The sequence below is a fragment of the Alosa sapidissima genome, chromosome 14, assembly GCF_018492685.1.
Source record: "Alosa sapidissima isolate fAloSap1 chromosome 14, fAloSap1.pri, whole genome shotgun sequence".
Taxonomy (NCBI): domain Eukaryota; kingdom Metazoa; phylum Chordata; class Actinopteri; order Clupeiformes; family Clupeidae; genus Alosa; species Alosa sapidissima.
In genome coordinates, this window is record NC_055970.1 from 33,344,886 (window position 1) to 33,367,300 (window position 22,415).

General features: G+C 41.4%; 1 protein-coding gene across 1 annotated transcript; it reads right to left on the reverse strand.

The window, feature by feature from the left end:
• Positions 1–2,599: 2,599 nt before the first annotated feature.
• Positions 2,600–22,240, reverse strand: qser1 (glutamine and serine rich 1). The gene is made up of 13 exons (XM_042061869.1): positions 21,867–22,240; positions 14,113–14,213; positions 13,856–14,017; positions 10,004–13,591; positions 9,498–9,778; positions 8,964–9,080; positions 8,543–8,676; positions 8,002–8,207; positions 7,424–7,561; positions 6,946–7,043; positions 5,770–5,916; positions 4,640–4,735; positions 2,600–3,912 (listed from the first exon to the last, which is right to left on the reverse strand). The coding sequence occupies exons 1-13, from the start codon at positions 21,971–21,973 to the stop codon at positions 3,772–3,774; spliced, it is 5,316 nt and encodes a 1,771-aa protein (XP_041917803.1). The 5' UTR covers positions 21,974–22,240; the 3' UTR covers positions 2,600–3,771.
• Positions 22,241–22,415: the final 175 nt, after the last annotated feature.

The following is a 22,415-nucleotide window of genomic DNA, read 5'->3' on the forward strand; positions in this document are numbered from 1 at the left end:
TAAATACCAAAAACTAAAACATTAAGTGAAAGTTTGAAGTGAAAGAAATTAGAAGGAAAAAACTCTGGCCATTCAATAGCTTGTCCAAGGTGTGTACTGGATTCCTAGAGAAGCAATGCATTATGTTAGAGGAACTGAGAGGTAGGGCACAATCGACCGCTCCAGTAAACAAAATTCCATCCTCGTCAAAAGCAGCACAAGGTTTCAGCCAACCTCAAAGGACCCTCTCAGCAGTGCTCCTACGTACAGTCTGCAACTATGCGCTCATCAGTATTCATATTTTTTTGTTCTCTCACAGACATTTGTGTTGAACAAACATCCATTTCTCCCAGCTGTAAGTGAGCTGGAATCCCCGCCGCCCAGCTCCAGAGGACATCAGACAGTGCCCTTTTATATGGCCAGAGCTGGGTGGACAGATGTGGCTTTGTTTTGGTGGACAGAGAAGTTCCCGCCATTGTGGTCTGCGACAATCATATTTTATTCAACAGGCTGCTGACTCTTTCGGACTGCAGGGGACATGATCTTCACCACCCGCTCTACAGACCACTTTGTCAGCGCGACAGCAGTTGGCCAGCTGGGACAGCCTCGCTTATTTCAGCTGACACACTCCACACGTGCGGCCAGAACCCTGCACCACTGGCTGGGTGTTGCGCTTGATACGGCCGCCGCACGGGTTCATGGTGTCGTCATGGCTGTGTGTGGACAGGTTTAACTGTGCGCCAGTAGTAGGAGGCGGAAATGAAAAACCTGCGTCCCTGGCTTACATCACTCGGGTCAGTCCCTATGACGTCTCTGTGTGGTTGTGGCAAAGCTAAGGGCTGATGAATACTGCCGCCACATCACAGAGGAGGCAGTGACTTTAGGAACTGATCTAAGGTATTTCTCCTATCATAAGGTCTAATCAATTATGTTATACTAAATGTAAAAGGAATAACAAATCTTTTATACATTATGCATGCCAAATGGTACAACCCTGTTTCCAATTAAGTTAGGACGCTATAAAATGTAAATAAAAACAGAATGAGATCATTTGCAAATCTCATAAACCTATATTTAGTTACAAAAATGGAAAACATACTAAATGTGGAAACTGACCAGTTTGTCTCTCTCATGTGAAATGATTTGCTCATTTTGAATTTGATGCCAGCAACATGTCTAAAAAAAATGTGACAAGGGCAACAACAGGCAGGAAAAGTTGTGTACTGCTAAAAAAACACAAGGAGGAACATTGCCCAACTAATTGGGTTAACTGGCAGCGTGATTAGAAAAAGCATCCCAGAGTCTCTCAGAAGTAAAGATATGAAGATATTCATCACTCTGTAAAAATAATGCAACAATATAAGAATAGAGCTCCTCAATGTGAAATTGTGAATAATTTGGAGATTTAACCATCTATAGTACATCATTTAATTTAATTTTAATTCAGAAATTCAATTTAATTATTCAGAAATCTTTGTAAACAAAGGACGTGGCTGGAAAACAGTATTGGATGGCTGTGATCTTCAACCTCAGATAGCACTGCATTACAAACAGACCCGTTTCTGTACAGAGAATGCAAAGAGAAGCCATATTTAGATATTATCTAGACATGCCGCCATCTTATGTGGGCCCAGGCTCTTAAGATGGACCGAGGCAAAGTAGAAAACTGTCCTGTAATTACCAATCAAAATGTGTAATTGTTTTTTAAAATCAGGGATTCTGCATTTTCCAGGCTAAAAAGAGAGGGACCATCCAGCTTGCTCAAAAGCCAGCATTTATGGTATGAGGGAACATTAGTGCCTATGGCATGGGTAGGTGGCACCTTTGGAAAGGCACAGTGAACACTAAATTATATAAATATATTCTGTGATCCAGATATCTTTTTCAGGGAAGACCTTGAATATTTCAGGAAGGTTATGTCTGACTGCATTCCAGAATCCAGGTGCTGAAATGGCATGCCTGCAGTCCAGACCTGTCCCATTGGGAACATCATGGAGAGAACATGATTATGAAGATACTGCTGAGCAGCTGAAATCCTTTATCAGGCAAGGATGGGACATTTCATTCTCAACATTTCTGTAACTGGTCCTGTTAATTCCCACACACAGGTCAAAGCATTGGGTTTATAGGGTTTACATGATTTGCAACTCATAGCATTCTGTTTTTATTTACATTTTTACACAGAACCCAGGGAAACAGGGTTGTTCATCATGGTAAAGCATAGTTACTTTATATAGTTTTGATGGATTCCAACTATCCCTTTCCACTGTTGCTGGTAGACTAAGAGCAAATTATGCCCGTCTCCTGTTTGCAGCTTGCGACAGCACTGAAATTGAGTTTTCAAAAAAATAATGCTTTCAGTATTACCAAGGACGCTTGGGCCAGCCCATCATTAGCTCTACCCAACACGCAATACACCCACTAGTACTTAGCTCAACAGTGGCCTGACATTTGAAAATGTAATAGAGGGCCTTCACCCCCAGTCAGTAGAGGACGTCTACAGTGAATCACAGGGGAAATGCACACTTGTCATAGGCCCATTTTGTCACATGGTGCATCCAATAAAAGAAGACGAGGTGGACCATGCACTTGAAAACAGGCATAAAGTTTACTGAGTGCGCTCATTTAGTAAGAAATTTATTTCAATGTATCAGAAAATAATTGCAGTGTGTAACTCAGCTACACTTTTAAAAGCAAAACTCTAGTCTGATGCTGTTGGCATAATATTCAGTTTAAAACCGAGGCAAACTTGCAATATTATAAAGACAGAAATTATCTTAAGATTACATAGTGTACAACTGACATAAATGTATAGGGATTCTCCTCTGAAAACAAAAAAGTCTATTACAAAGATGAACATGAAACAAATTACCATAATATTTTCTTCTGTGAAAAATACACCTATTAGTGAGATAAAACGTAAGTTTGTAAAGAAAACAGGAGTACAAAAGCAATGCACTTTTTTATCTCAGAGAAAATAGTTATGGTAATACAATTTATTACAATAAAATATAATAAAAAGCAGTATTAGAATTGCACCAACTCCATGTTCAGATGTATATCCTTTGTTAAAACAGAGTTTCTGAAGCACAAAAGGTATTTAGTCTATATTAAGTAAAATTCATCTTTGAGAGAATGTACTGACAAAAAGCTTTCTTTACACAATGTACAGTATTATTTATAAATGTGGCACTCCATTGTAATAATGGATGTCTTACATATATATATTTTATGTATAGATCTACTCATTTACTAAATCATCCCAACCTTTTTAAAAAAAAAGTTGCTGACATCTGATTGGAAGTGTTCAAAAGTCCTATGCAATTTGCTTTGTATCTAGTGCATGCTTATCAGTCCTGGTCCATCACAATTAAGCCAAAACGAAAACAAGAAAAAAACATTTGTGTGTACAAAATGTCAAACTAGAAGCAGCTTAGCTAGCTGTAAAACAAATAACGTAACAAGCTACGTTCAAATAACGTAACAAGCTATGTAGAAAATAACGTAACAAGCTACGTTCAAGAAGTGAAAGTCAGTCTGTGTGTTCTGTTTGTTTGTGCCGCATTTCAAGACGGCCTCTCCAAAAAAGAAAAAGCCAGGTCTGAACTGCTAAGAGCTCTGTCACACTCATGCACCTCAACCCTGTTCTCCATCCGTGTCTAGTGCTTTAAAGGCAGGGAGCAGGGACGCTAATAGACCCCCACCCCATCCCACCCCACCATCCCAGTCGTCTGGCCCAGATCCCATCCAGAGGCCCATGGTCGCTTTTCCCTCCACCCCCTGCTGTCTTGGCTATAGGCAGGCCTGCTGCACCTGTGTCAGGAGCTCCCCAAAGCGGTCAAAGAGGCCCTCCACCCAGGCCCTGTTGCCGAGGCAGGTCTGCACCGTCTCCTCCTGTCCGAGGTCCTCCTCTCGAGAGCGCAGAGAAGTTATCTGCAGGGGAAGGAGGAACAAAGCTATGACTACCTAGACTGCATACATACACATTTTAACAGATTCCTGTTGGCTGATTAAAGCATATTTCTATTAAAAGGTGCATTCAGCGATCGTACGCAATTTCAAGCCCATAACACTTTTTGTCATATTCAGCAAAGATCACGACCGCTAGCTGCCCATTCTGTGAGTACACAAAAACGGTCTCTGTAGGCAGCCCAGGCTCTGAAAACTGGAAACAAACAAAGTGGAGGCAGCCTGTCCCCAAAACAAAAATGAAACCCTGTGTAGTTTCTCTGGGAATACTGAAGGTAGGGGTGAGTTACCGCTCTGGCATGCTTTGTTTGGTCCTTGATTAAAATATAATGTGCGTTGTTTTGGACAAAAGTGTCTGCTAATACATTTAAATATAAACATAAACATAGACAAACACGACAAAAGCACAATCGCTGACTGCACCTTTAAGCAATCAAAAATGGAATTAGATGTTCTTTACACATTACTGTATTAACACTGCTGTTATGGAAAACCAACGTACAGGCGGCCATTGTATATCTGGGTGGACTGAACAACTGGACAAAGCTCGAGTCTACATAGTACTGATGGAATGGCATCCACTCTCAGTCCATACATAGTGTTCCCACAGATGCATGCGTGTTCAGTTTGTCACCAGGAGACCCTTAACCATTTTACAAACAAACATGTGGATGCTGCTGTTCTCTCTTACCTCATCCTTACACATAAGGTATGTATGGTACTTGTAGTGCTGAAGTGAGTGATAGAGAGAGAACCACTGTGTCTTGTGCTGATCCACTGTGTACTCCTATAAAAGAGACGAGAGAGGGGATAGAGTCAGTTCTCCACATTCATTAGTTTTCACTGAACTCTCTGTGAATTATACTGGTGAATTATAATGGTGATAGGCTGAGTGAAAACAACTGACTGTGACATACAAGCCTGGACTGCTGATAAGATAACAAAAGATGGTTACCATCTAGAACAACATAAATGAGGAGAGGACAATGTGTACAGAGTACACCCCACACATTTACGTGTGGGGAAAATAAAGGTAGGAATTGCCATCTAGTGGTCAAGTTCTGAAGTGCTCCTTCCTGCCTTTAAGCAGTACAGCAATTTGATTTACCCCATGGCGTCAATTTTCAACATTTTTCAATATGCAGAGTTCCATAAAAGCCTACTGGACAGCCCTGCACTTTGGACAATGCTGCTAAAGGGGTACCGAGTGCGTCACAAAGGAATAAAGGTCATGTTCCGGGAGGGATGTTACAGCATAGTTTACATTTCCCTTATAATCTACTGCATCATGTGTTATGGAAGTCTTCAAAACTGACCAAAAGTGGGTGTAAAGCATCGTTTCCCAACCTTGGGGCCGGGACCCCATGTGGGGTCGCCTGAAATTCAAATGGGGTTGGCTGAGATACTGGGTCTCACAATTGAACATTACATTGCATAAAAATATACATAAATTAACCTTAAAATAAAATCATTAAAAAGCCTATGATATCCAGGTTAAGTAACAGATCATTCATTACAATCTAGCTAAGTAAAAATAAAACTTAGACAGCGCGCATGAGACATTTGATTGACGGAATTATGCTTGATCAATGTTCGAAACAAAGTAGCAAAACAACCAGGCACGCAAGGACATTTGGGGAAAATCAAAGTAACGCTCTCATCTGGATGTTACAGCAGAGATGAGTTGAGCCATCTCTCGCAATATGTGAATGATTAGGGTCGCCAACGTTTTGTGACATCAAAATAGGGTCACCTGCCAAAAAAGGTTGGGAACCACTGGTGTAAGGTGTACACATAATGGAAATCAGATCATTTCCTTACCAATGGCAATTTGCTTGGGGATTTGGAAGGTTTCATCGTTTTCTTGTTGTAAGCCTTTCCACCTAGACGCACTTTAAAAGAAGGAGTCTCTCCATCTTTTTTCAGCTCCGTCACCACAGAGATCTCAGGAAAGCTGTCCAGGGCAGTCTGCAGGGACAACGGAGAGAAAAAGGTTGCAGAGTTGCGTCAAGCTTCCCATTCCATCACAGCCTTCTTCTCTTCCCCCACATACACATATGGTCCTAATCTGACATGAACACACACATGCACAGCATACACACACGCCGTCTACTCATATAGCCTCTAGAACACTACTTACATATTGGAGGCATCTTTTTTCATTTATTAATTCAATAATTAATTCTCAGTTAAAGGTGCTCTAAGTGATGTTACGCGGTTTTTAAGCCAAAACCTTTTTTGTTACATACAGAAAACATCACCTCACCATCCGCTAGCTGCCTGTGCCCTGAATACTCTGAAAAAAAACGCGATCTCTGTGGACGGCCCAGGCTCCAAAAACGGCAACAAAAACAACCTGGTCCAGCCTGGACCATAAAAACATAACAAACTGTTTCAGCCAATTACGATGAGATGCACGTTTAAGAGAGTTTCAATTGCACAGGAGGGAGTAGCGGGCTAGCTCTCTGTTTTGTCTGAATGTCAACAGAAGTGACGTTACCCAACATCACTTAGAGCACCTTTAGACAGAGTTTCTTTAGTAGCAGTGTCTTTAGCAAACTGCATACATCAAGTCATAGAAAAATCTACCACAATGGTAAATTATTTGTAACCTTTTAAAATGACAACAATGTTTTTTAATTTCTAGTAGTGAAAACTCATTTTGCTGGTGGTATTCATTAATCTTCATTAACAACGGTCACAATAATCCATGTTGATTCTTCAAAAAGCATTATATTGAACTATAAACACCCTATAAATGTATCTTAAAGTTAAACCCTAACTGATTCTCAGAATAATAGCTAATACTGAGCTAGAAATCACATCACTTAAATCTAAATTGGGGTAAGTAGACAATTATTTCAGTCCATCAATTGGGAAGCAAATTTAAGACTGATTTAAGCAATTCTTGTTCTTGTGACCAGGTTTAATCCATCAGCAGGACACCTCTATAAAATTCTAATAACCTGATTATAAACCACTAACAGGTAAGGCTACCTTGAACAACTGTCCCATGCGCAGTTTGGGGAGTAATCTTCTTCTATTGTCCGTGATCATCCCATCCACTCTTTTCATGTGAGGCAGCAAAAGCTCATCTGATGAGGGTTAAAAAAAGACCAATTTTCAGTTCCAAGGTCATACATGTTTATATATGCAATTATAAATGAATTCATTTCACACAAACATGAATATTCCACAGCAAATGTTTGTCATATTTATGCTGCTTTATGCAAAACTCTGAGGACAATTGAAGTGATTAATCATATTGTGATGTGATGTTGTGATGGGTCTCAGTCATTTAGCATCTTCCTGCTATACAATAAAAATGCAACGATTATATACTCATACATAACATCAGACGTACTGCGACTCTCATAATTAAACTTATGACAATGGCATGGTTCAGGACAGTCCAGGTTAATCTGTGGGTTTAACATGCTTGCGTGCTTTAGATTTCATCTCATTTCATGCTCACCATTTTCACTCTCCAGAGTGTTCATGAGCTCAGCATCCAGGGCCACACTGATGAGCAGCTCCACGTAGCTCCGGAACGTCTCCTTCATCATCCTGGTGTTGAGGAACCGAGAGGCGAACGGCATCGGAGGGGTGAACTCTGAAAAAGAGGAGAGTGACCCTAAGCAAGACAGAAAAGCAGGCCAATCTGAACGTGTTACTTTCTTAATGTTAGTGGCTATCTACATAGTCTATATGTACAGACTACACATTACTTTAAGATACATAAGTGAAGATAAAAGCCAGATATTCAGCAGGTGCTATTAGCAGAAGCAACACACTCCACTGAGACACTGGTCTGACACCATAAGAAACTCATCCCCACACCCACGGGGGCATGTCACATCATAATGTCACTGCAAACATATTGCTGATTCACTCATTGCCCGTCACTTCAAAAGTTGAAATTATTCTAACTGTGTTGTGCACCATTTTGCATTGCCAACGGTTATTTCGCCTGTAATTGCTGAATAACGCTAACATTCCATGGTCTTTCTTGGTAGTCACTTGCAGTCTGAATGGGCTTTAAAAGGTCCTCACCATCATCTTCACTAAATGCCTCAGGAGAGGACGCGGAGGGAGAGGTGGCAAACGCCTCTTTCCACTTTTTCCTCTTCTTCGGCGGAGGCTCTGCCTTGGCCTTGGGCTGCTTTGGCCTGGGCCTGGAGAACGCCTTCAGTAAGGAGGGGTCAGACACAGCAGCAGGACCCATCCTGTGGGCAAGCAGGGCCTTCGCCTGAGAGCCTCTGTGAAGGAGCACGCGCAGCAACGTGTGTCAGAGCAACAGGTAGACAATGTAGCATACAGACACAGACCGGTGTCTTGTCTCTAGGGTGTGGTAGTAGTAGGTTTTGGTTTAATACCATAGCATCACCTATGGTTATTTCATGGCAAAATGTATTATAAAAACAATAGAACAATATAAAACAAAACAAACAAAAATGACAATGAATTGCAAGACTTTTTAAATCCACGTGCTATAAAATCTAGAAATTTTTGTCATGGCTTGAAAGTGTGTGTGTTGAGGCACTGACTATATGCAAACTACAGATGGAACGACATGTTCAGAGTAGTACAGTACCTCATAGAGTGCATCGGCTTGCACCTTGGCTTCCTACTGCAGACCCGCACGTACTCTCTCTTGTTGACCGTGTCAAGGAACTTGACATACACTCTCCGATACATTGTCTTAGCATCTCCAAAGTACCCCAAGTACTAAAATCAAAACAAAAAATACATTTCAAGATCCTCTCCCACATCATTATTTATTAAAAAAATAAAATATTTTAACCATAAAGGATTATTTCAAGTCTTATTTTCACAACATTTCTAATAAAAGAATAAAATTATTATTACGACATAACACATCTTCTAATCCTTACTTTTCAACCAATAAAGATCTGCGTGAGTGCCTGAGTGGTACTAGGCTTAAATAAAATGTATGCTTAGTCAGTATTGTTGAATTAATATGTCATTGCTGGTTTTGGTTGGGCTCCACTCACACTGTTTGTGGCTGAAAACACTCGTCTTCCATCTCTCAGCTCGGGGATAAACTTCTGCAGCAGGGCCTTTTGTACTTTCCAGATGGCTGGAGGTTCCAGGCCCGTTTTCAACGTCACCTAGACCCAAACAAAAACAGAACATGCCACTGAGAAGATCAAACGCTGACACAGACAAAAGGGCTTACACTACAAAGTCACACAGACTGTGCCCATCCCATTCCGAGAGACTGAAGTGACTGGAATGATTCATTACTGTCTGATAGAACTCACTGCTAAAGCCATTTTTGGAGCATTCTAAGAGGATTGCACAGCACATCTGTGAAATGCAGTCACTATTTAATATCTCCTAAAGCTGGTGCCTAATGCTGAAACCAATGGGTTGTTTGAAAGCTCTCTGTGGCTTAAGTCTCATGCTGATATTACTAAAAGGAAACAAATGTCTGCCAACAAAAAACAAAACAAAAACAAATCTAAACGAACACAGAGGGCAGACAAGGCAGATGGGGTCACGATTTCCCGAATATGAGAGTTTACCTTCAGGCTCTCAATGTCCTCATTTTTCACCACAAACTCGTCCCGCTCACGATACATCCCCTCGCCGCCGCTGTCTGACAGCTCCTCGTCGGTCAGGCCCTCGATGGCAACGGTGACCAGCTGCACAGCCAACTGGTCAGGGGGGACGCCCTTAAGAAGTTCCTCTGTATTAAGTTCCTGCGGCGCCGCTGACTGCTGTTCCTGTGGCTTTACAGCTGATGACTGGGCGCTCGTGCTCGTAGAGTGCTCCTGTTTTCCCACTGCACTTGTAGATCTATTGTCTGTGTGTGCGAGAATGTACAAAACTTCTATTATTATTAGATAATACAAAATACTTTTAATGGAATGCGAACATTACAAAGTACTCTGCACCAAGTTCAGTGAGGATATATTTGAACGGATAACTGATTTAATCTTTAGTCAAACTTAAATTGCCATTACTTGTCATTAACGGCCATTGTACGGAGCAAGATGATGAACAGAGATGTTATCAAAACCTTTTATACCTAATTTCTGTTTCTTGTCTGATTGCTCATCGAGACATGAGAGTGCAGAGCTGATGCTCTTCTGAAGGTCTTGGTTCCTTCCAGCTGCTTCATCCTCGTCGGACGAGAACGACGGAAGGGTTTCCAGGTTTTTGTGTAGCTCTTCATCCAGCCGCTTTGCTGAGCTCCCAGGGTGTGCACCCTGCGATATCATTGGAGCAGGGGGGTGTGGGAGTTTTGGCATAGCCAGTGGACAGGGGGGTCTCCTGGAGGATGTGGGGAGCTTCCTTGTGCGATTAGGGGTTCTGACTGGAGGAGAAGAATAATTCTGCTTTGGACCAGACTTGAGAAAATCTAGGAAGGACCCGATGAATCCAGTTTTGACCTCTGGTTGTTTTTCCTCAACTTCCCTTATCTTTTGACGCATCCTCTCCTGCTGTTGGTAGCTGTCAAGACAGCCCTCAGAGGCCGAGGGCGAACTCGTATCACTGCCTTTAGAGTTTTGACGCTTGGCCTGGCTGCTTCGTCTTTGAGACCTGGGCTGACCGTTTTCATCGTCAACGACCAGCTTGGAGGAACCTTTTGACCTATATTTTTTCTTTGGGAGACCATCAGCAATACATTCCACAAGACCATTTTCCATTTTGATGCCCATCCCTCCCTCAGAACAGGCCATATCTCTACCCTTGTGTAAGAGCCCTGATTGAGAACATTCCTGGCCAGCCAGGTGAAAGTTGGAAGGACCTCTACTGTCCATATTGCTATTTCCACTGGAGTTCAGAGATGCACCGTTCATGGGATTCCCAGCGTGCCCTTTGGGTAACATGCTTCTGTCAAGTGCCTCACGGACGACACCTCCTGCATTTCTGAGGACATTCGCTTCTTCACCAATTTCCTGTTGGGGGTTAATCATACCAGTGTTGTGTTGCATGTGTGAGTTTGCTAATGTAAATGCTTGATGCCCCCCGATTGCATCTTTGGGGTATCTATGAATGTCTGTTGTCAGTTGACTACCATTTACCGCCAGTGTCATAGACTGAGCGTTGGCCACAACTGTATGTTGCGATGAATAATTTGAAGATTCATGCCTGCTCTCATTTGACTGGTAGTGGCACTTGGAGTCTGTGGGGTTGGCTATTGAAGGCATGTCCCCTTCCGAGGAAGTGGCTTTCACAAAGTCTTGTGGGGTCACTCCACAGGCAGCCACCGTCGCGGCCAAAATGTCATCCACATTGGACAGGATGTTCCTCTCGTCTGCCAGCAGCATAGACTCGGGGAAGCAGATGGAGCTGAGGGTAAAATGTTGCTTTGCATCCTGCTGGTTTGATTGGCTGAAACTATCTTTTGGTGACAGGTGCTGCTTGGAGGCCTCTCCCGTGTCAGATCCTTGGTGCAGTACAACCTGCTGCTGATTTTGGCTGTCCACACCAAGATTAATCCCATTATTCATATGGAGATACTGGACTGGCTGCATTTGGTTTGCCACTTTGGCCGAATTCTGTCCTGTCTGAGATGGCGCTTGCTGGAGGAAGATCATCTGGGAGGGTTCTAGAAGGATTTGTGCCCCAGGAACGCGGACAAACTGCGCTTGACCTTGTGGGGACTGACAATGATCTTGCTGTATTCTAATGGTCTGGGTCTGATGGTTCTGTTGCTGTGACGACGGCACCTTCAGCAGGAGAGTGTGCTGTTTGAGTTCCTCTGCGTTCATGGGGGCGTGGGAAGACTGCATTAATGTTGAACTGCTCTTTGGGTCAGGCGTTTGGGTCCTCACATTGGCACTGTTTATAAGTTGCCCATGTTGGTTCAGGGACCCCATTCTCCCATTTTTCATGGGTTCCATGTTGGAGATCCCCATCACCTGATCCTCAGTTCGGGAATTGCTCCGAATGACACTCTGGGTGTTGTGTCTGTCGTCCATTTTGGAGACCACATACACCACGTTGTTCTGCGCTCCAACCTCGCCACTTGCCATGTGTGAGGATGTCTCCAGAGAGGCCTGCTGCAACGCTTGCACATCCTGAATCGGAAGCTCTCCACAATCCTCTTTGGAAGTGAGAAAGGAGTTCTCGTCTGGTTTGCCTTTGCCATATGCTGGCTTTAATTCCACTGAGGGTCTGTTGTTCTGTAAGGCTTGGGCATGAGAGGCCGTGGAAGAGGGCGGCGACTGAACCGGCAGCATGTATTTCTGAGGCTGCTGTAACAGTGCATTCTCTGCTTTACCACTGGGGGCAGGCTGTATGAGGCCGCAGTCCTGGGAGGAGTTTGAGTTTGGTAAACTTGAAGTGTGGTTGGAGGAGAACGAAGAGCTTTGAGTCACAGATTGTCCTGTCGCGTAGCTCTGTGAGGAACTGGCAGTAGCTGGCCCTTGGGCATAGTAGCTAACACTTGGCAGACCCTGAGAGAGGCTGGAGGAGTAGTTCTGAGAGGGGTTACCTATGCAGAGTCCCTGCACCTGGGCATCAAACCCTTCACTGTGCGCCACTGAGGGCAGTGCCTGCTGTTGTGGACTGGGAGAGCAAACTAATGACTGGCTGACAGACGTCACGTCATTCGTCTGGCTAGCAAACGAAGACAGCGTCTTGTAAATGGAAGGCAGTTTCTCCGTCTGACTGGAAGAGAAGGCCTGTGAATGGCTGATGGTGCTGGAGAGGGCTTGGGATGTGATGTAGGTCTGTGAGGGGCTGATGGACATCAGGCTGGGCAGCTGGGTGGATGTGAACGGCTGAGAGTGGGTGGCGATCACAGAGCTCTGCTTCGACAAAGGAGATGAGTAGCTCTGCTGTTGAATGTCGGGCGAGTCCGTCTGTGGCTGGGGTTCAGCCACCGGACCGTCGGCAGGGTGTGGGGTGATTTTGGAAGCGCAGTCTTTAGCTTTCACTCCGGAGGCGGGCGAAAACCCAGGGGATGAAGGGTAGGCCTGAGATTGCGACAATGCGGGTTGAGATGCTATTTTTTGCTGTGCTCCACCGTTGAGTGAGTGAGCCGAGTCTCCAGCAGGGTTGCAGGGCACAGGGGTTTGGCGTGAAGGCTCTTGCTGGAAGGACACATCGCTCTCGCCAGCCAGATAGCCCTGTAAAGAATGCTGCCCGCCGCCAGGCAGCTGCTCCTGACCTGACTGGGCGCTGGAAGGCCGCTGGTGGTGCTTGATCACACTACATTCACGCTGAAGTGCTCTCTCAATGGAGCCCGAGAAAACCGGGGCGCCGTAAGGCTGGGGGGCCTGCTGGGGGTTCCCAAGGGCCGAATGCAGCAGGCTGAACTGAGGTTGCAGGAGGTGTGGGGCAGACTCCTGGGCCGAGCGATATGTGGAGGACTGGGGAGGGAGGCCAGCTCCCCCTAACGAGGAGCCACCGAGGCGATCGAAGGCCAGAACGGTAGGCACAGTACCTTGGGAAGATTTGATTTGGATGAGGGGGTCAGTGGAGGGCAGCAGGCCGTTGGAAGAGCTATAAGTGACATCCTGCACGGTCAGTGAGGGCGTGGTGGTGTAGCTGCGGGAGGGGAAGGCAGTGGGATGCTGGTAGGAGGAGAGGGCTGCGGTGGGGAACGTTCCAGATGAAGACAAGGCTCCAGTGAGAAACAGTTCTGTAGTTGAGGAGTTTGCAGCTATGAATGAAACACACACACACACACACACACACAAACACAATCAACAAGCAATACATTATGTAAACATCAACACTTCAATATTGTAGTATTATGTGTATAAATGTGTATAAATGTGTTATGTGTATATTATGTGTATAAAAGAAAACAAGTAAGTAACAAGTAAAACAGTTCTATGTCTGCACAGACAATAAACCACAGAACAAGTCATCCTAACATGCATGGTATAATAAGTAAACAACAAACTAGACTTCCTCAATATACCTGTCTGCCATGAGGGAGTCCTAAACTGGGGAAGGAGAGAAGCAGTAACAGGTCCAGCCTGAAGGCTTCGGGACTCGATGGCAGGAAGAAAGTTCATGACCGAGGATTCAGTAGTGTTCCCACCAGAAGTATGCAAACTCGTTTCAAAAACCCCAGACAGACCTAAATTGTCAAACAAACACATAAAGAAAATGGTGAAAAACACACATTTCCATGTATTTCCATTGGAATTGCATGCTCAACTGCTTTGTTCTAACCTGCTGGATGGTGTGTGGTGGTGTAGGATGGGATTTGGCTGGAAGCATACGTTTGCCGCTGGAGAAGTTCCGACTCCAAGTGTGTGGCAGCATAACTGGAACTAATCAAAGAAAAACAAAGCAAAATGTACACTGGTGTAATAGGTTTCAATCTGTATCCACATTCAACTTTTTGGCCTGTATGGGAAAAAGTGCTTAAACAGCACTTAACTAAAACTTAATGTATCTACTTTTGGAAACAATAATGTCAATCTAATGTCCATCATGCCTCATCAAATGCCGATTATTGATTTTTAAGCTTTTTGATGGTGCATCCCTCTGCTACATAGCGGTTTCCATGAGGATCAGACCACACTAATAATATTTATGAAAAAAAAAAAAACTCCTAAAGAGCCCAAACGAGCATAATGTGCACAGCTTAATTAGGGTTGTGCCAACTTTCAACACAAAATCAGCTCCTTGTTTACAATTGAAAGAAGGGCTCCAAACCAAACCCCAAAGCCCATGAAGGAAGATGGTTGCTTGGTACATGTGTTAATAAAGGTGCTGCAAATTGAAGACAGCATGTTAGCAACCACTTTTACTTATACATTAGGTCATGTAATTACAACTGCATAACTAGGGCCTTCCTATGAAACTGTGAATAGCTGTGGATGCAAAGCTGTGGATGCCACTGTTCATGGCCAGGACATTCCCGAACCCATTTGCTCATAAATATTCTGCTGCTACATGACATTTAAACAGCCCTGGGATTCATTGTGAATTAGCTTAATTATTAATGACGAGAAACCTGTGAAATATGAAGGTGAGGTGGAGGGTTAGACTATATATTTCTCCCTCTCTTTCTTGCCTTCTCTCCCTCCACCTCTCTCTATCTGTGTGTGTGTATGTGTGTGTGTGTGTGTATATATAGAACAGTTTGGATTTTTCAGGCAATAATTTGTTCCCATTAGTCTTGCTATCAGATAATAGATTTGTGTAATTTGCTTCGTAAAAATCTGTTGTGTTCACCAGTGCACAAACAGATGTTGATTAAAGGCGGTGAGAAGAACTGCTCTATTCCAAAAAGGCATGTTGGAGTGTGTGAGCGGAAGGGATGTAAAGACTGCCCATTCAGTGATGAAGGATTCTGGACTAGCACTAGAACGATACGCCGTATTGCACTGTATAGTCCTAACATTTTCTAATCGTGTTATCTACAGTACATTCCCAGTCCTAGCTTTGCACACACAATACATGCATGTATGCACCTAACAACTTAAAATTTGTATAAAATCTAAATTCTCTAAAAGTAGGGGAAACAACTGAATAGTAATGACCCTGGGGCACTATATGACTTGTAGAACATTAGTCAGTGTACTATTACCAAGTAAATCCAACTCAAAACACAATAAGGCCTGTATTTAAAGAACCTTTTAAAGGCTTTTCATTTCCTAAAATTTGAGGAACCAGACTTGCATACACTGAGAGTGAAAGTGGAAAACCACAACCAGATCACGATCACTGACAGTAACAAGAGGAACATACTGTCTGGACAACAACTCAACACTATGTGTAGTAGGTCATTACATTTTTTCACCTTTGCAAGCAAGCCCAAAGTTCCTTAATAAACTTCAACAGCAAATGGTGTACATGTTTGGACTAAATATGACCTACAATGCTGGGTCATTACGTGTCAAATCAGACAAAATACAGGAAAATGGTTGCTGCACCGCCTCAGATTTTGCTCAAAGTTTGTCTTTTTAGGTCCCAAAAACTAAGATCTGTGAAATATTTTGTTAAATTCCAATGTTTTCGCTCATGATTTTTATATAAGTTTTACACTCAGAAATGCCTTATCTTTGAGGCCATGTTTGGGCATTAATATATTGAAAAGTATTATTCCTGGCCTGCCCTTTTGTAGGGTGGAAGACATGTTCTCAGTATGATTGGACCATTAAAAGTTTGTACTACTGTCTGTAAACTCATTTTTTGTATCCACATGGCACTAATCATTATTTTGTCTGCAAATACAATATTTTATTAATATTGAGCTAATATTTGAGGTCTCTGCAACAAATGCACTTGAAGATTTGAAGGATAAAACAAAGTGTGATTGCATTTTTTTGTAATGTTCATAGGACTAAAATGGCATGTTGGGTAGCTAGTAGGAACACAAAAACCAGTGTGGGAATAGCTCTGTTTATAGTCATTTTGTGTAGAAAGTGCCAATGATCTACCATGTTTTATTCATACATAAATACATTTACTTGGTTACATTGTATACCTATGTGTTTTCATTCTTGGCCCAGAGGCAAAACAATGATTTTGACTCCATTTATCTATCTATGGTACAACATTGGCACTTTATACACTAAATGCCCATACACTGAGCTACTTTCATAGTTTTTCAAGTGCCTACAACCTACCCCATATAGTGTTTTAATTATATGAAAATGAAATGACAGAAAAACACAACTTCCCCTTGTTTAATCCTTAAAATCTTCAAGCCCATTATATGTGGAGAGCTGAAATATCGGTACAACATTAATAAAATATAGTACGTAAAGAAAAAAATAATGATTGACAAAAATAAGTTTATACTACCCTTAATCTCACTCTTTTAGCACTTTTTTCCAAAAAAGGGCCTTGTAGAAAATCAATGGGCATACAGTACAAACTTCTAATGGTTCAGTCATACTGAGAACATGTTTGTTTCCACCCTACAAAGTTTGGGCTGCCTATGTATCATATTTTTTATTATTAATGCCCAAACATTGCTTCCCAGATAATGTGATTTTCAGGCTGTGAAACTGAAGTAATTTCAAGGGCTTAAAATAATATGAAGACTAGGTTTTGAACAGAAATATTTTACAGGCCATAGTTTTGCGACCCATTCTTGATATAGACAAGGTTTGAACAAAATCTGAGACGCTGCAGCAAAAACCTTATCTGATTTGACACGGAAAGACCCATACTGCTTTCCCAAGTAGGCTGCATTTCTTTGTTTTTGACACATTCCATTAATTTAGTCAATAATAACTTAATCTGTGCATGTTATTTGTTTTCTCTATAATCAGAGACACTAATTACGTATTACCCATTACACATGTTTGTTATTGCTATGACAAAAATAAACAGATCATACTGTTCCCAACACATATCACTCAGACTACCTTGCCCAAAATGATTGGAGACATAATTCAGGTGTAGGATTCAGTATACCAACTGACTGGCATTTTATTGTTTTATTGTCACAAAGAGAATAACCGTAAAATGACTGCACACACATATCTTTCTCAATTGTGTGGTATTAGAAACAACTTCATAGGCCTTACTTGTCACCTCTTACCTCAAAAACATTTGCTTAAGGACTTGGCAAAGTTCACAGGACTGTGCATCAACCATGTACAGCATTTCAAAGGGATGCAGGGGTGAACAGTCTTCTAGAAGGGGGTTCAGGGGGCAAACAACTGATCTAAATGGATGATATAGGCTCTATGTCCCAAATATTTTAATGGTCCTTATGACACCATGTTGCTGATGGGAATTTTGATTCTAATAAACAGAAAAAGTTTCAGGCTGTCTAATGGACTACATCCCATGAGTAGTAGTTGTTGACTTAGACAGACTAACACAACATTACTGCATACATTCTCCAATTCAGTTAGCCTCAGGAGGACTACTGTAAATAATCAATGGGTCATTCCACGTCAAGTGAACCAGGGCCCACGCACTTAGGTCTCAAAAAATTCTGAAAAAATGACCAGGTGTACCTATGTTACCCAGGAGACACACTGTAAAATTACTCTTATGGAAGATCAATACTTTCCAAGATACAGCCAGTTTCAATACTTTCCAAGATACAGCCAGAGATCAATATGTTTTGTATAGAGCTACCACAAGTTGCTCTATACAGCCACAGGTGGCACTGTGGTAACTCTAAATAAAACATATTGATGTCAATGGGGCATTTTGCCCATGTTCAGGGTGGAAAATAAAAAAGAAAGAAAGGTGTTTTTAAAAAGAAGAGATCATGGAGAATAAATATTAAAAAAAATATTTGTATATTCTCACAAGGTGTTTGGGTGCTCTGAAAATGATAACCAAAATGATTTTTCAGACTTGTGAGGTCTGCTCTTCAGACCCTGAAGGGATTTATTTTCTGTTCATTGCTTTTTGTTTCTACTTATCTCAGTAAGGAAAATAAATCAAGAGCCTATGTTGAGTACAAATATGTCTTCTGAAGGCCTAAACAGAGCCCAGCCAAAAGCTCCAATAAAATTTTGTTCAACTTTGAGGGACAACTATGACCATGCAGGATCATCCAGACCAAACGTGACAATTTTGCTACATACTATTCCTATCTATGTACCAGAATGCAAAATTTGAGCCTCCTACATGGTTTAGTTCTTGCGCTGTGGGCTTGTGAACTTTGACAAAAAAAAAGAGGCCGACCAAAATCGACACCCCCTCTCCCTGTAAAACTGGCTGTATCTTGGAAAGTATTGATTTTACAGTGTGTCTCCTGGATAACATAGGTACACCTGGTAATATTTTCAGATTTTTTTAAGACCTAAGTGCGTGGGCCCTGGTTGAATTGACGTGGAATGACCCCAATGTTTATAGCTTGTAGCTAATTTGACACACAAAACAATAGCCTACAGCAAATCAAACTGTATTGGAGAGGACTATTCCACCCTTGAAATATTACACATTTGGCATTTTGACAAACATACACAAGTAAATGGGTGGTTGACATGACATGGCCTTTTTTTGGTCCAATGTGTCAAAGATAGGTAAATTATAAAAAAAAAATGTCAAAAACTATGGTGATATTGTTCAGATAATGCTGTTTTATATGAACCTACAGAGCATTCATGGGATTAATCTTCCATTTTTTCACAATTTTCAGGCAAACCAGAAAAAGCTCATATGGCGTGACTGTCCCAAGCTCATTTCACAAATTTTGATTTTGAATAAAAACAAGAAAATGAATTCATTTTCTGTTTATTCAATCATATATTGATAACCCAGATGCCTACTTGTGAGTCTGCTTGACTAAAAGTTCAGGCATAATATTGTGAAGCCACCCTTAACTAAAACATTTTGTCCCAGAAATGGATATCATATGGTGTGACGCCATATTACTTTTTTTAAACGGGCAATTGTTTGGAGACCTTTGGGGAGTAGGGGTCCTCCTTCTTTCAGGAGGAAGAACAACACCTCAGAAGGACACTGAAAGTTACAAGGTGAGTTTTCTCTGTTCATGTTTTTAAAAAAATCAAGTATATCCGGCACTTCTGCTTCAGTTCCCTTTTGCACTGTCTTTTGGTGTGACGCATTTTACACAAAAATGCCCAAATGAAATTACTTTTCAGTCAATATTACCTTTAAAACTATATTAAAAAATTGCACTAAAAACTAAAAAAATATTGCAGTTAGCATGGTTTTAGGATGTTAGTATAAAAGCACATTGCTTAATGTCATGCTAAGTACATGAAACCTCATATGGTGTGACCCCATATCATATTGTGTGACTGGGTTTTCTCGTCACACCATATGATTTATTTGTCACACTATATGATAGAAACTGCATTTTCCTACATAAATAATGTTTTTTCATACATATGTTTAACTCATAATTAAGTGTAATATATATATTTGGACATATTTAACATGATTTAACATTTATTATTTAAGATGTGCAACTATTGCATGTATTGTGAATCACACACACATAAAACACAGAAATCACCCCCACACACACTCACTCTACAGCCTTAGATACAAAAGATACATATTTGACATTCTAAATATCAATAGTAGTCTGAGAAAATAAGTTCTGGTGTTAAAGAAAACAGCAATATTAATGTTGTCTTTAGCACTATAAGTAATTGCAACAATTTAATCTGATTATAATGCCGGATATGTTTTTAAATTATCTAAATAAATTGTTGAATTTGTCTTTTAACAGATATAAAGAGAATAAACTCAAAGGGGAACTACAAACATTCAGATTGAAGCCCACCATTGAGAAGAGAAAAACTCAGGGAACCCAAGAGCTATACAATATTTGGTGGCATTCTGTTTTACATAGTTGTGATTTCTGAAAGTGAACTTTACATGATATACCTGTCTTAAACTGTCTTTTGTTGCTTGTGAAATACATATAATACACATTTTTGTATTAACAGATTGTTATGTGGTGTTATTTATCATATGGCGTGACACCATATCATTTGGTGTGACATCAAGAAATTATGAAAATAAAAAGGCTTTTGGGGTCTAAATCATACAAATCTCAATGGAACAGATAGAAAATAGGATCAGCAAAAGTCACAAGCATTTTTTTTCTTTTATATCAAGGTATGTCAAAATGAATATGACGTTTATTGAAAGATTGAGGACATATGCCTTACTCTGTGTATTGATGAAGAAATATACGGTAAAGTGTAATAAATTTGCACAAGGAAATGCTAGATCTTAATGAAGTAATGATAGAAGATTATAATACATTGACACATTAAAAACAAAATACCCCATTATAATTTTACACACAATAACTTTCATGTCACACCATATGACAGTTGTGGTAGTGACTAAAATTAATTAGTGAATAAATATGAATTTCAACACAAAATCTAAAAGACCATACATATTTTTGGGAATGGAAGGGTCAGTACAACAGGACTAAGTGATTTCCATGCCTAATATCTAAATTCTTTTTCAAAAACTTTTTTTCGGCCTAAAACGTCAACCACCCACATATAGAATGCCCAAGTAATGACACTTGTACACACTGAGAATCAAGTTAAATATCAGATGTTGAGTAGGCTATTGAGAATTCAATGAATGTTTGAATTGTCCTCTGTTGGAATCAAGCAGCTGAGACCATTAGCAGACCATATGACAAAACTTTCAGGTCTGGAAAACTTTTTTCAGGCACTATAAGCTAATCATTAAACAAATAGCCTATTTGGAGACATCACAGACAGGCTCATCTGTCACATAACGTTACATTTTGATACGGTAGCAGCCTACGAGTTACTGCAGGATGACAAGTAGGTCACGTTAAAAATGATTGAATCATATAAGCACTTTCAAATGTGCATCGCACGTTGCTTCGAATTAGCCGACTTCCATGTTGCTAAACCGCAAAGTTCATTGACTTTTGTTTAGTAAACTGTGGTTTGAGTGCACGACGGGAACAATTCAGCACTTAAATTCGTACTCTTCGTGTGCACGATTAACAGTTTTTGACCAGGTATCCCGCATGACACGTCGCCCCATGTAACACTGATTATGTCTGTCATATTATCGGGAAACAATTTTCGAATAAACCAAACACATCGTTTAAAATAGTCTAGATATGCAGGAGGAGTAAATCGTAGTTAGACTGCCTACACTTAAGTCGTCTGCTTGCAACATAAACATCTCCATAAATCGAGAGAACGTGATCCTTCTTTTTCCAAATGCACCCATAGGCTATGCAGATAATCCATTGTGCTTAATGGCAATTAACGTGCAACAGTGCAGTAGCCTACGCATTGTAGCCCAAGTGACGGCCAGTGTTTTGTAGAGGTCTCGGATTCAGGAAAATAATACTCTACTGATACTTTAAGTCCAAAACTATTTCAAATAAACAGTGAATTGTGTGGTAAAACGACGCGCGCTAACTTTAAAATGCCCGTCACATTTATGTTTGTTATGCTAGGCCTTCCATCACCGGAATTTTCTTTGGAAGGTGACCCGCCCTCCCCTTCATCTCTTACCTTGGTTTAATGCATGCGGTGCTACGCTCGTAGGCCCAAGCTGCGGTCTGTGGTGGAGGGGCAAGCGAGTCTGCGAAGCTTGGAGTCGGGTAATTCCTGTCCATCATCCGGTCGAGATTGGGAGTGATGCACTTCCCCGATATAGCTTTGTGGAGTAGGCACACATTCAAGTAAGAGGCCGGTTGAAACAATCACATTTTCTCGATGCATACATCAGAGGCGCCGACGAGTTGAGATACCGGTGTATCTGCGGCAGTGACTTCTAGCGAGAGATTAATGTATGATGATTATCACTGTGCATGTCCCCTGAATCAAACATCGTCCTGGCTGTGCATGGTGGTACGGTACTTGGATCGGATCCTCATGTTGGTTTATTTCCCAAGATGCACTTCCGACTAGTTGGAGTTGGAAGTTTTCAGTCTTGATGCGTTCTTCAATGAGCATAGTGCATAGGTATACTTTTTACGCCGCGTGCATATAATTTAAAACTAGGCTAGGCCTATAAAAACATTTGTGTGAATGATTATCTGTATTAGGCTACATGTTACC

Bases quoted from the DNA above. Each gene is read 5' to 3' on its own strand.
- qser1 (XM_042061869.1), bottom strand. From the start codon at position 21,973: ATGATGGACAGGAATTACCCGACTCCAAGCTTCGCAGACTCGCTTGCC. The intron at 14,214-21,866 runs GTAAGAGATGAA...TTCTTTGATTAG, and splicing joins ACCGCATGCATTAAACCAAG to TTCCAGTTATGCTGCCACAC. The intron at 7,562-8,001 runs GTGAGGACCTTT...CCTCTTTTTCAG, and splicing joins GGCATTTAGTGAAGATGATG to AGTTCACCCCTCCGATGCCG.